The 14,763-nt window shown below is 34.9% G+C and overlaps 3 protein-coding genes across 6 annotated transcripts; 1 reads left to right on the top strand and 2 right to left on the bottom strand.

Moving 5' to 3' along the window:
* Positions 1 to 2,328: 2,328 nt before the first annotated feature.
* DNaseII (deoxyribonuclease II) lies at positions 2,329 to 4,725 on the bottom strand. 4 transcript variants are annotated; one of them, XM_034326147.2, is made up of 7 exons: positions 4,596 to 4,725; positions 4,277 to 4,395; positions 4,032 to 4,209; positions 3,068 to 3,560; positions 2,891 to 2,993; positions 2,681 to 2,801; positions 2,329 to 2,602 (listed from the first exon to the last, which is right to left on the bottom strand). In XM_034326147.2, exons 2-7 carry the CDS (start codon positions 4,384 to 4,386, stop codon positions 2,495 to 2,497), a joined length of 1,113 nt encoding a protein of 370 aa, XP_034182038.2. In that variant the 5' UTR covers positions 4,387 to 4,395; positions 4,596 to 4,725; the 3' UTR covers positions 2,329 to 2,494. The 4 variants fall into 4 exon arrangements, with proteins under 4 accessions (XP_034182038.2, XP_034182037.2, XP_034182039.2 ...); XM_034326146.2 differs by having other exon boundaries at positions 2,330 to 2,602; positions 2,681 to 2,819; XM_034326145.2 differs by having other exon boundaries at positions 2,332 to 2,602; positions 2,681 to 2,822.
* Positions 4,726 to 5,101: 376 nt separating this feature from the next.
* On the top strand, positions 5,102 to 9,452 carry Vav (Vav guanine nucleotide exchange factor). The gene is made up of 9 exons (XM_034326143.2): positions 5,102 to 5,413; positions 5,635 to 6,159; positions 6,237 to 6,305; positions 6,888 to 7,077; positions 7,215 to 7,577; positions 7,647 to 7,967; positions 8,036 to 8,440; positions 8,515 to 8,786; positions 8,871 to 9,452. The coding sequence occupies exons 2-9, from the start codon at positions 5,753 to 5,755 to the stop codon at positions 9,226 to 9,228; spliced, it is 2,385 nt and encodes a 794-aa protein (XP_034182034.1). The 5' UTR covers positions 5,102 to 5,413; positions 5,635 to 5,752; the 3' UTR covers positions 9,229 to 9,452.
* Positions 9,363 to 11,423, bottom strand: LOC117605161 (torsin-1A). Its single transcript, XM_034326149.2, has 3 exons — positions 11,003 to 11,423; positions 10,646 to 10,911; positions 9,363 to 10,556 (listed from the first exon to the last, which is right to left on the bottom strand). The coding sequence occupies exons 1-3, from the start codon at positions 11,187 to 11,189 to the stop codon at positions 9,960 to 9,962; spliced, it is 1,050 nt and encodes a 349-aa protein (XP_034182040.1). The 5' UTR covers positions 11,190 to 11,423; the 3' UTR covers positions 9,363 to 9,959.
* Positions 11,424 to 14,763: the final 3,340 nt, after the last annotated feature.

Raw genomic sequence — 14,763 nt, 5'->3', positions numbered from 1 at the left:
TGGACGGTGCACTGGATTTTAGTATGCAGAACAGGTCGCCTTTAATGCTGAAATATCGCTCGGAACAGCCAGCTTTCGTCTCCTCGTCTTTCCAGTCGTCCAAATTTCAGCCGCTTTTCCTCAGTGCTTCGAGGAAAATCTGCGCTCCATCGAACTCGCTCATTCAAAATTTACTAGGGATAAGGTAATGCATATTCTAGTCTTAGGATTTTACCGGCTTCCTCGAGTTCCGTTCTTCTCCTGTTATTAGAAATAATAGAATTTAAAAAGCTTAGTATGAATGAAAAGTAACCCGACTATCATTTTCCCCGGTCCTGCATTCGAAGATTACAGACACAGGAAATACGATTCGAGATACCGAAACGTATAGATCTAGGCATCGCATAAATATAATAAGAAACCCGTATAGAAAGTCATCGAAGTATTGAAAGTAGAAATATTGGTATTCATTTGCCTGAATCGCGGAAATGGTTGGATATCTATATACATAGATATACACAGATAGAGGTATATACAATGGTATGTACTCCAAGAAATTGACCGAATGTTGCCAGCTGCCAGTTTCGTATTAAAGGAATCCCTGCTATGCGTTCCTTCTCTTAATCCCCTTTCACCAGCAGCCAGCTTGTTTTTCCAAGCATCCGCTTCCAGATGTTTTACTGAACTCTCTCGTTTCTTGTTTTCCCCGTTGTTTTGTCTTCTGGCAGCATGCGCCGGTTTATTCGCGCCTCGATGAACACCCGCGAATTTTCAACCCTTTCCACCCTTCCGTCTATCGACCTTTTCGTTCAAACCTCTTTATCACTCTTCTCTTTGCTCGTTTTACCCTTGCCTCGAAACGTTTCTCTGGCGATTGACGAGGTCGTGTCAACCATGGTTCGCGTTACCTGTATCTGACAAGAAGATGTTACGACCCTGGACCAGCGCTTTTTACATGAAATTGCATTTAGTGGGCGTAAAACGCCTGGTGGGTGTAGTTGCTAATCCACTCAGAATAGTTTTTTCGTCCCTAGACCAAAATTCCTTACACGCCGACAATGCAGTCAAGTGTTGGGCCCAATGTGAAATAACGAACCCAATGCCATTTGGTTGGGGGTGGCTGCTGGGGAGTGGATTTATTAGCGCCATTGCACCCTTTAACGCCGCCGGTATAAGTGTAAACTTGGGAACGGCAGAGCGGGTCATGAACCCCACAAGGCTCGTTTAAACAATAATCTGAAATTACATTTCACAGAACAGTTGATGATGAGTGTATAAAAATTGTAAAATATTACTTGTGAACACTTCCATCTACAGGGTGTCCCAGAAAGAGTGTAAGCCCTTTAAGGGGGTGGTAGCTGGGGTGATTCTAAGTCGTCCTTGAGCCCGCGCGCTATACGCGTTTTTTCTTAATAATTCAAAAACAGAGCTTTAAACAACATTTTCGCAAAGGAAAGTATTATTCAGAATCACCCCAGCTATTACCCCCTTAAACTGCTTACACTCTTTCTGGGACACCCTGTATATTTCAAGAAAAAGCGCTTTTTCGGATTCTAATCTTTCGAAGATAAATAATATAAGTCAGTAATTAATCTCGAAAACAACTATTTAGACAAGTTTCCTTCATCTGAAAGGGAAGAGATGTTTGAAACGAAGACTATCAAAAGAGATGGAGGAGTTTAAAAACAGACACTAAAGAGCGAGCCGAAGTTCAGTCGATTTCTTGGAATTTTCATTAAAGAGTAAATCGTTCCACTCTCCTTCCGTTTACTAAACCTCGGATACCTACTTTTCTTTTTTTTTTCCTTTTTTAATTCTTTCTCTTTCATTAACGGCACGTCGAGCTACTCTGCAATTTCCTTAGATAGACAATAAGCACGGTTGAGAAAAAGGAAGACGGGAGGAGAGTCGGTGCAGCAAGAGTCGCTACTGCCTTTCATAAAATCCAATTTAAGAACTGCTTCTGATCCCCGTCGTCCGTCCTTATTCCACGGTAATAAAGAGCAAGCTAGACCTCTCTTCTTTATACACTTGCAAGTAAACTGCAGTTAATATGACGGTTATTATACTTTGTATACTAGCTACGGCGTTGCAGAAGTTTATGATGTATATTGACGGGAACATCCGGCTGTTCGGATAATATAAATTCGATTAAAACATTGTTAGCTCGCGATAGAACACTCTTGCATACCAATCAATAATGTAAATGTATTTAAAACTTCAACACATTATTCTTCGTTATCTCCGTTTCACTGGTGCTTCAGACACACCAGTAAACGTTAGCAACGGGATCAATTTTCAGGTTTAGGGTTGTTCTATTAAATAGGCATCGAATAAATATTTAAACTAAATTTTTATTGTATCAAAAAGTTGTACTACAGTGAACTGTAGTTCGAACTTTAATAATGCAATTTGTCTTCTATGCAAAGTATGCACAACATACTGTAGCTAGCAATTATTATTCATTATACAAGCTTTTAAAACTCAGTATGAGTTTCTGCATAGAAATATCACATTACGTGCGAGGGCATGGCTCGAAGTCATTGATAGCATCACGATAATTATTCCACAATCGGGCTTCTTTGAAGCACACGGCTCCACCACCTCGTGTGAATTGTGTATCCTAAAAATAAAAAAAATAAATATCTTTTAGTATCCCGTGCTAATCAAAATTCATTTCGGTCGAATCAAAAATATTTACAGCTCTGTTAATGTCGCCGATGCAAACCCAGTGGTGGTTTGTTTTATTTTTAACCGTAATGGCCCATTTAGAATGGTCCCGACTGCTCGTAAAATCTACATTAGCTGCCTCCAATTCCAGACTGTTCACATTGTAAACCCTGCTAAATTAACACGTTCGCGTGATAAATAAAACAAAAATCGTACAATAGAGATTCAAAGTTAATTTTACTTTCTACGAGTGCAATTAGACGGCAGCTTCCCTCGTCCGTTCAACCACGACTGAACGTATAAATTCGCCTGTAACTTTGGTGCTATAAAATCCTCGTATATATCTAAAATTCATCACGGTGTAACATACACTGTACAAGATAATGAGACCAAGTTTTATGCAATTCATAATAGTCACCTTTCAGCCATTTCTCGCATTTGGCAAATGAAGTAAACTCTGTATTGCCCACAGATTTCACGATAACTTTGCTGGTGTAAGGAGGTGACTTTACGTGTTTCTGATCACTCGCATTTTTTAGAACAGGATACTGTTCTCCAAGCTTGTCAGGGATATTTTTCGCGTACACTGCTATCTCGTTGTACCTTAATTGTTTCCCGACGATGTCTATCTGATCACCGTCCAAGGAGATACAGAGAAAGCTCTGACCATAAAATGTTCCGCTTTCTGGATAACTGTATGTACCTGTATTAGTTATATTTTCCTTGTTTTGTGGTCGAGTTTGTATACCGGTATTGGGAACTGGAGGAAAACTGGGAACGCTATGAATTAACCAAAAACCCTGATGGCTATTAACAGCTACTACACCCTTCGTGTGACCATAATTCGAAACGTATGGTGCATCCGGTGGACTGTCGTTATATAGAGTCCATAAACTGCTGTTTTCATTCGCCTGTGTGTGTAATGAATTAAAATGCCTTAAGTATCTCAAAACCTTATTGACTGGAAGGCTATTAGATTTTTTGATACCGGTAATCATTGTTGAAAACCAATTGATATTTATCAATAATTTAGCAATCAATCGATCGAAATACTGAAATCTAACTGGGGTATCGAAAAACGCTTCGACGTGACTTTTTTGATATTAAAAGATAAGTGTGCCACAATAAGGCGGAAGTTGATAATAGGGATTATTCTTTCCAATTTTTTTATGAAACGTCAGTGCTTATTCGTTTCATCTGCGAATGATTGAGTATGATTGAGAATTAGCCAAATATTTTGGTAAATTTCGAATTGATACTCTGTATCACGATGGAAAATTTGTTCAACGCGTCGGCAGTGACTTATAATTAAATTACGCTCTAATACCTTGCAGTTACTATGAATCTGCGCTAATTGTGAGTAATGTTCTACACAGTCTTACGTCGTTATAAATTGGCGCTAATGTGATTCCAGGGATAGAATTGTTTGAACCGATGGGCCTAGTGGACAATCGCCAACCGGTTGCGATAGTTACGTTTGTAATGTATAGATAAGCAAAGCCATCCCTAATTAAAGGATTACTGCTCTCCGATACTTTCGGTAACTTATACATCACGTACCTAAAATAACATTATCTTAAATTCATTGACAGTAATTAAAATTTAATAATTATGTGTAAAGGCTTACCAGTCTACTGGTAGATTATTTTCGTCTTTACATTGTAATTTGTCGTAAACTTTGCTACATATAGCGTTACACACGACTAACAGAAATACTGTGTAGAATAAAACACGCATAGTAGTGTACTGAAACAATTGAATTTAAATACACCATCTGGTTAAAAAAAAAAAGTGTTTGTCTAAACTTAATGACATTCTATTGTCATAAAAGATGTGACATTTGTAATTCCTTTGTTGGGTACTGTATGCGGCACATGTGCGCGTGTATTAAGTTTAACCTACTCAAACTTAATAAATTATCTATGAATATATACGGATATACGTACCAAAATATATCACAAATAAAGTACAAAGTAACTCAATAACTGCTTAACTAATAATGCTTCTGTCATTACAGTCGACATACTGCGTGAACACTGACGTGACCATAGTGATGCATCAAAGCAAATGAAACCTGACCTTGCGTCACACAGTATATCCATCCGATTGGTTAACATTTTATTTTAAATAACGCTTACTCATAATTTTATACTCATAATAACGCTTTACTCATTAATATTTATTATATAATACACATTTATATGTTAACATCTGTAGAAATTACAATTAAAGTCTTTGTGTTATGCGTGATAAGTATTATCACGCATCTTATGAATGCGTATAAATCAAAATGAAAATGTTTCAGAAGTTTATTCATAAAACAAGATTAACGAAAACCTTATTAGGTAATTCTTATTAGAATCTATCATTAATATTTGCCACTTGCACAAACATTTATCCCCATCTGTGATGGAACGCCTGAATTAAATATTGCAACGAGATTTATGATATGATCGACTGCGGCGAAGCAGCAATATGGCGACTGTAAGCCAATGTAGGCTGAACGTCATAATATTACAATGAGAAAACAAGGCATATCGTGCAAAGTAATAGCCGCGTATTAAAGTCGTAGTTCAATAAGATGTTTTTTTACCAATGACACTGCCAACAAACCATTTCAAGCGGCGTTACGTATTTCGTTGAGATATTTTTAAGAACCGACACGGAACACAATAATGAGTTCTTTGGTAGAACTTGTTACAGAATATTCTTAACACTAACAGAAGAACGAAGAAACAACTTATAAATTATTTTACGAATGAAAGTATGTTTTCAAAAACATTATTTACTTTAATTATATATGTATAATCATAACTTTTTATCCTAATACAAGTCTGATAATTTTATCTGTTGAAACTACTCTTAGCTATGATTTCATTTTATTTTTCTCATTTGGTACAATATATTTGTGCAAGTTATTATGATTAAACATATGTAAATCATCACCAATTGCTATCTTTAATTATATTTTTCTATTTTTTTCAGATCTCAAGCATAACAAAATGCATCTATGAAAACTTAATGGCCTAATGCATTATATATTAAAGGAATTCCTATTGTAAACTTTAAAATTTTTTACATTTAAACAAATAAACAAACCAAAATGAACAGAATAGATAGCAATTCAGACAACGAAAGTTGGCACGAATGTGCCAAATGGTTGACAAGATGCGGAGCTTTAAGAGCTGATCACAAAGCAAATTGGCCAAAAGCAACTGCAGTTGATTTAGCTTATACATTAAGAGATGGTGTATTACTATGCAATCTTCTAAATACAGTTGATACCGGTTGTATAGATATGAAAGATGTGAATCAAAAACCACAAATGGCACAATTTTTGTGTTTAAGAAACATAAAAGTATTTTTATCCGCGTGCTCAACCACTTTTGGATTATCTGATTCTGACCTTTTTGAACCTTCTATGTTGTTTGATCTATCAAATTTTCATCGTGTATTATGTACTTTATCAGCTTTATCAAATTGTTCCCGTTTAAGACGCAAGGGTATTCTGTAAGTAATTTAATATTGTGTAATTTTTTACACACAAGTTGTATTAACCCATTCTCATAAACATACTTGTGTTACAGTGGTTTTTCTGTAGGTCATGGTAGGTCACAGGAAGATATTTATAAGGGTTTACAAAGTGCTGGTGCAGGGTAAGCATCTAATTTTCAATGCAACTTTATTATTTATAGATGTATTTATAACTTAAAGTAAATTAAAGATAAAAAATTTATAAAATTACTATCAAAGTTGATAACAACTGCTATCAATGTATTCAGCCCCACAACAGCAGTGGGAACATTTACCATAAAACCTAAGGGTATGGATGTAGATGAGTCCCAAGTATATCAGGAATTACTCTGTTTCTCAAGTAATTCTCAGCGCGATTGGCCTTCCACGGAGAAGGTATCTGTCGTTTGCAAGTTAAAAGTTTAAAGATGTTGTAATAAAAGTACCAAACATCACTGTATTCCATTATTCAAAGAAATAATGATACATTATATGAAATATAAACGAAAGGTTCCTACTAATATCGGACGCAAAATTAACATAGTACAGTGATACTGGCACTATTTAAAATTTATTTACTGTATTTGCTCCAGAAGTTTATGTATTAAGCTATGTTTATTATTGATAACGAGATCTACCGTTGCCACAAATAGTTTAAGTTTGCCAGAAATTATATTTTTTTCATGCATGAATAGTGCATGGCTGTTCATATTTTTATGCTAAAGTCGTGAGGATGAAGGTCGTCGCAGAAGATTTAAAAGGCGGGAGGGAGATGAAGCAGGTGGAGGAGGAGACCATGAAGATCCAGTTGAAGAGGAAGATGGATATGGAGCATATTGCAGCCATGCTCAAAGCGAAGAAATCTACCAGGACCTTTGTAGTCTACACTTGCCACCTGCTCCATCTGTTGTGCAGGTCGTTATATTTTTGTTCTTTATTTATTTATCTCATCACAATACTGATAATTGGTCTCGTTATGCTTCGTAGTATTTTGTACTGTGTATAATTTGGTGTAAACGAATAAATTTTAAACTGATATTTGTATAATGTAGGACGGCGCAATTTGTGGAGGTGAAAAAAGGGACTATGTGATTCAAGAACTTGTTGAAACGGAACGCAATTATTCAGACGTTCTTAACAGTTTGCTTAAACATTTCGTTAGACCTCTTTCTATGTTATTACGACCAGAAGATACAGCACGCATATTTTTTGGTATAAAAGAACTTGCAGAAATTCATGCAGGTTTTCATAGCCAACTTCGAAAAGCGAGAACCGGTACCGCTTTAGCACAGGTTTTCCTCGATTGGCGACAAAAGTTTCTTATTTATGGCAATTATTGCGCGAATCTTACGCTTGCTCAAAATACATTACAGGAAGCCTGTGCACGTAATGAATCAGTTAATCAGGAAGTTATTGTAAGTTTTAAAACACTTGCATATTACATTTTATCTATTATTTTCATAAACAAAAATCTAAATTTGCAGAGGTGTCAACAAGAAGCAAATAATGGTAAATTCAAACTACGGGACATATTATCAGTCCCGATGCAAAGAGTATTGAAATACCATTTATTATTAGATAAATTAGTAGAAGAAACTCCTTGCGATTGGGTAGAAGATAGGCGTCAGCTTGGAAAAGCTAGAGAAGTAATGGTTGATATAGCTCAATATATTAATGAAGTAAAACGTGACTCTGACACATTAGACATTATAAAAGATGTTCAAGCGTCGATAATTGATTGGGACGTTCAAGAAGATGCACAATTAAAAGATTTTGGCCGATTACTTTTAGATGGAGAGCTTAAGGTATATTGTTTTCTTGATAGATATATCTTGAAATTAAACATTAGTAAAATCTTATAATCGAATTTTAGGTAAAAGCTCACGGTGACCAACGAGTAAAAGCCCGATATGTATTTGCTTTCGAACAAGTAATATTAATCTGTAAAGCAGGTAGAGGAGAACAATACTGTTACCGTGAAACATTACGTTTAGATGATTATCGATTGGAAGATCATACATGTAGACGAACGCTTGGTAAAGATTCTCGATGGTCGTATCAATGGTTGCTCGTGCACAAACAAGAATATACAGCGTACACGTTGTTCGCCAAAACAGAAGAACAGAAACAAACTTGGATTAAGGCATTACAAAACACAATGGATAATGTCAATCCGGCTGCGTGCCGCAATACAAACCATAAGTTTAAACTTACGACATTTGATTCTCCGCGTACTTGTCATCAGTGTGACAAGTTTCTGAAAGGCCGCATATTTCAGGTATTCTGTCATCGACGTAGGTGTATTCAAAATTATGATACAAGCTTTTAATGGAGTTTTTTTTATACAAACAGGGATACCGATGTGACGTTTGTCGAATAGCTGTGCACAAACAATGTATTGCACATTCAGGTAGGTGTATGCCAGCACCGCCTCCACCTCCACCTCCTCCACCTCTACCATGCGAGCGTGCTCTTTCGGTAAAATTATGGTTTGTCGGAGAAATGGGACGAGATACAGCCTCAAATAAACTAGAACCTCGCGAAGATGGTACATACATGTTACGAGTACGGCCTGCAGGACAACCACGTTTAAAACATGAAACTAATTACGCACTTAGTATCAAGTAAGAGCTGAATGTAACATAAGTACATTTAATTGTAATATTTTTTGAAATATCTACCGTAAAAATATTTAATTAATATTACAGGGCAGATGGAGCGGTGAAACATATAAGGATATTTAAACGCGACGTCGATGGTGCTGATTTATATTATCTCAGCGAATCTCGTTTCTTCAAAAGTGTAGTCGAACTTGTCGAGTATTACGAACGAGCTTCGTTGTCGGAAAATTTTGAGAAATTAGATCAGCGCTTATTATGGCCGTATAGACGTGTGTTAGCTAAAGCATTATTTGATTTTCGTGGTGGTGAACGGAATGAATTAAGTCTACGACGAGGTTGTAGGGTTGTGGTATTGAGTAAGGAAGGTGATGCCAAAGGATGGTGGAAAGGAAAGATAGGAGATCAAGTAGGATTTTTTCCAAAAGAATATGTTGAGGAAGAATAATCATAAATTATGTTATCTAGGTACTTCCTCGATACGCGATTGCACACCCATTAAGAACGTTCTATGTGTACGTATCATCGTGCAGATTTATTAAAACACTCCTCTATAGAGACCGGAAAAGAAATCAACTTACATTAATATCATAAAAAACACAGTTTATTTTACTGTTCTCTTTGCTTGAGGTTGTGTTATATTACAATTATAAAAATAGGAAATACATATTCGCGAACGTGAACTGAGCGTATAAAAACGAATACATTTAGGTACTTGTATAGACTATAGAATCACAATTATTTTTCGGTACGACATGAGATAACTAATAAAGTTAGAAGAACGTCATAAAGATTAAAGTTGTCTATCTTTGTATGTTAGGATTATGTAGAGAAAACATATTGCCAAATGTTTATACTTTTAGACAACTTTTCTCTTTACGACTATATTTTAAAGTCAATTGCCAAGCCTCAATTGTATATACTGTAATTCTGTAATGTTGAAGATAAAAAAATTTTAGCTACTTCTTAAATATAAGCGTATACGTACATAAATATATAAACAATCGCTACACGCATTATTATAACAAATTAATTATACTATTTTTTTAACTGTTACACATATTTTCTGATTGTGCCAATAAGAGTAATTAATAAAATTTAGATCTTATTGAAACGTTAACATAAAAAAGACGCGTTGCTTGTGGAATTTAATAATCTTTTCTTTGATTTTAACAACATTCAAAATTCAAGTCGATCTTTTCTTTTAGCGTATATAATAGCGGCAACTTTCTGTTCTAGCCTCTTACAGCCAGCTGTTGCATACAGATTATGTGAAGGAGGTCCAAAAATTACATACGACAATCCTTCCTCTATCATTTCATTAGTAGGAGTTACACCTCTTTCTATAAATGCTTTTTTTAAACATTTCTTTACATGGTTCTCTTCGAGCGGTAAAAAAGGCACATAATGGTCTATAACACTAGAGTCTATTGTATCACTGTGATAGAAACCTCCCTTTTCATTAAATGCTCCAACACTTATCAAATTTTCAAAATCTTGAAGTTTAGTTTCACTTCTGTGTTTTCCTTCTTCCCAAAGAGTTAATAATCGCTGTGCAATTCGTGAACTACCTGTATTAGATAAAAATATGTAAATTGCTTTTCTTGTATTTATTGAACTGCTTGTAAGTCTCCATGATTTGATCAATGTATTATAGTCCAGAAATGGTACAAGAACATTTAACAGGCCCTCTGGCATTTTATCCACTTCATCAAATACAAACATTGATCTTTCACATTTTTCTAAACTATTAATGATAATTTTCCGTAATTCTTCCTGCATAGTAAAAGTATCACTTTATTGAACAATCTAAGTGTAAACATACATATATATTTAACTTAATTTCATAATACAAATGAACATACCTTATATTGTTCCACATTTCCTTCCAAAGGAAAATCATTACGACCATTAAAAAAATGATAAAATGCACTATGATCACCTTTTTTATAAAGAAATTTGGCAATCATTTGAGTTGTGAAAGTTTTACCAGTTCCTGGTGGGCCATGAAAACTCATAGTCAAAGCCTTTGGAGGATCAGAGGAGGTTAAATGCCCACGTAAAGCATTTACAACCACATGATGAGCAATTTCTTGCCCATAGAGTTCTTTATAAAGAATATCATCTAATGCTAACATAAACATATACATGCAATTAGTTATCTATGTATCTAAACCTTTTTATAAGCAATTTGCAGTGTACTCTTTCATTGCTATACTTACTATCAAGATCAGGAGAAATATATTCATTGTTACAACATTCTGTAAATGTACATAGTAGGTAGCTTGGTATGATTGTAGCTTTATTAAGGATGGTTGAATAAATTGAAGTGAAGGAAAATTCGCATTTTACACAAACCATCAAAATACTAATTAATATACATAACAATGAACAGTTGACAAAATTCATCTTTTATTAATATTAAAATGTTTCCTAATTGAATGATACTTGATAAGATTCCATTACCAAATATTAAATAATGTATGAAACATTTGTATCATAACACGAATTCACGCTCAACTGTTGAATTCTATTTTTATAACTAAAACATCGTGGATGTAAACACTACATTCTAAAAAATATTCAACATTTCAACTCCACCGTCATATTGTGCGGTTTTAAGGGGGTAGACACGGCACGTCGGTATTACAGCAGATTTTTCTGCACATAAATGGTAATACCCGTCGATATAGGGCTGGCCGATGAAAACGAGAGAGCGCTTTTTGCTAATTCTGTATTCTATTCTGAATATAAAAGAAATAGCTGTTGCATTGTACTTGACAAAATTTAAACGCAAATTCTGGTTGAAACGTAGAAAATTCAATGTACTTTTAATTAATTAAAATGTGTTTATGCTACAATATATTACATTGCAGTGAGGAACTATAAGTAAAAAGGAAAAATAAATGAGAACTAGCACAAGGCCGAAAAATCATTAAAATAATAGTTTAACAAATTTTACTTCAATTATACTTTGGAAAATAAATCATTTTAGAAAAGCAATAAATTAATTAAACAATCGAAGAGTACTTGTAACTGTTATTATTGTATAACGTTCAATAACTATTTGATAAAAATCAAATTTATATTAAAACACAATAATCACTTCTTAATATTGTATAAAAATTAAATAATTCAAACAAATTTACTGGATATCCGTGTATAAAAGTTATAAAAATAATAAATTTCAATAGATATAACAATAATTTAATTAACAAACAATTGTAAAATTATAAATAGTAATTAAATAAATTTGATAGAATAATCAAACAAAATTTTGCAATATACCCACGCGAAAATTAAAGAAATAAACAATTTAAATAGATATAACAATAATTTGATTAATAAACAATTGTAAAATTAAAAATAATAATTAAATAATTTTTAATAGAATAATTAAACAAAATTTTACAATATACCCACGCGAAAATGTAAAGAAATAAACAATTTAAATAGATATAACAATAATTTGATTAATAAACAATTGTAAAATATAAAATAATATTTAAACAAATATTAACAAATATCAGATAGTTAAATATAGCCGGCCGCGGAACCGGTGAAGCGGAACGTCTTGCTTGATTGCGCGCGCAGCGCGCCAGTACAAGCGCGACCTAGAGAGAGGACAAATCTAATCAGTCTTATCGCGACCGCCAAAGGATACGGATCGAGCTGTCAAATATATACCGGTACGGATTGACACCATGGATATTCGTGCATGGATTTATTAGTGTGTTACCTCAAGTGTTACTGTGTGCGCCTATGGTGTTTCCTATAGTGTTTCCCATGTGTTTTGGAATATTTGTACGGATATATTAGTGCGTCTTATGGTGTGGTCACCCATGTGTTCTGACATTTTTATACAAATGCATTAGTGTGCTGTGTGGTGTGATACACCATGTACCTGCATGTGCTTTATTGTGTTTTATGGTGTGGTTTCCTATGTGATTTGGCATATATTTACGGAGTTATTAGTGGGTTTTATAGAGTGGTACCCTATGTGTTTTGGCATGTTTATACGGATTTATTAGTGGGTTTTATGGAGTAGTACCCTTTGTGTTTTAGCATATTTATACGGATTTATTAGTAGGTTTTATGGAGTGGTACCCTATGTGTTTTACTATAAATTTGCAAATATTTTATAGTGTTCTATGGTTTTGATCTTCATATGTTTTGGGATGTATTTGCATGTGTTTTACCGTGTTTTATAGTGTAGTTATTCCCATATAGTTTTGCATGCATATTTTTGAATTATCCTATGTATTAGCATATTAATTACAACAAATAGAGAGAAAACGTATATCGTTCAAGAATCGTGATTTTTGTGCTTTCAGATGAGTGCTTTGGCCAGTGGAGGTACCGTTTCTTTGACGAGCCAACAGTCGAGCTATGGATTAATCTAAGATGCGTGCCGAGTGCAGTGGTGCAAGTCAACGATCGGTGAGTCGCATGCTTTAAAGTTCCTCCGGTTCCCATCATGTCGTAGGACGAATGGTCCGTAGCGACACGGGAATTGGTTGTAATTTTTATTTTTTGAGCGAGCATAGTGACCCACGAATATCACTGTATTATTTTATACAATGATAATCGTGCAAATTGCTTTTTTGTGTATTTTATGCCTTAGCTCAGGATAGGGTTTTCTTGTACATATATACATATATAGATTTCGAGTTTAAAAATGTAGAGAAGTCGGATGACCCTCCGACTTCACAATACACTTTCTTTTTTATATGTACAAGAATTTATTTCGCGATGAGCAGATTTCAATATCAAAGTAATAAGCATGAATACAATTAATTATTATAACTACTTACTTTGATAACGAAAACGCTCTTGAAATTGAAACGTTTTTCTGATTTTATTCGTGAAATTGGCATTAGTTTAGTATATGGGCTGGCCCCCAGGGGGGTCAGTATTTGCTCTTCAAGCATTGTATAAAGTTCCCTTTCGAACTTGAAATTCATTCTGTCACGTTCACGGTTCTCGACCCTAAACACTCATCATTCGCACTTCAGCCTCACGAACTCTATCACATAATCATTTATCCACCCGCATACGCTTGTGTAGTGAAATATTACCCCGTTAGGATTTTCAAGTTATAGTAGTGTTGCGAAAAATTTTCAACGCGAGAATAAATATTACCCCGTTAGGATTTTCATGTTTAAGTAGTGTTGCGAAAAATTTTAAACGAGAGAGTAAATATTACCCCGTTAGAATTTTCAAGTTTAAGTAGTGTTGCGAAAAATTTTCAACGCGAGGGTAAATATTACCCTGTTAGAATTTTCAAGTTTAAGTAGTGTTGCGAAAAATTTCCGGCGCGAGAGTAAATATGACTATACACTGACTAGTATTCGGTGGGAATCCTTTTGGTTTTTATTTGATAAAATTAGTTACAAGGATTCCGCGGCATAAGACCGTGAACACCACCTCATGGGAGATAAAACCATGCATTACTAGGCCTTTTCAGGCACAGCCATAGAGTACGGAACATTTAAGTATGTTGCATCCCATACGCTAAGCTGTCTTAAAGTCCTTTTGCCTATACTATGGGCGTCCACCACTCGAACATGTTGGATGCAACGTGTTCGAGGGGTGGGTAGCGCTCTTAGCGAAGGGGTGCACCCTGCCTGGGCCTAGAGCCTTAAACAGGCGGGGTGGGTGGTGTGTAGCGTCGGGCGCAAGTCCAGGGGGCCTAAGAACCTCCGTTGCCAGCTGATATTAGCAGTGGACGAATGTTGAGTCATATTTGCTCTATTTTGTTTTTCAATATTTGCTCTTCAAGCATAATTTAAAGCTCCCCTTTAGTCATGTTGCTAGATCAGGATTTGCTATTTTAATTAGTGTTGCGAAAAATTTCCAGCGCGAGTGTAACTATGACGATGCACTTACTAGTATTCGGTGGGAATCCTTTTGGTTTTTAAACTCAATGTTTTATTTAATTAATCAAAGTAGTTACAAGGATTCCGCGGCATAAGACCGTGAA

The sequence above is a fragment of the Osmia lignaria genome, chromosome 3 (assembly GCF_051020975.1).
Source record: "Osmia lignaria lignaria isolate PbOS001 chromosome 3, iyOsmLign1, whole genome shotgun sequence".
NCBI classification, from domain to species: Eukaryota; Metazoa; Arthropoda; class Insecta; order Hymenoptera; family Megachilidae; genus Osmia; species Osmia lignaria.
Note: the sequence above shows the minus strand (reverse complement) of the source record. Positions and strands in the feature narration are given on the sequence as shown.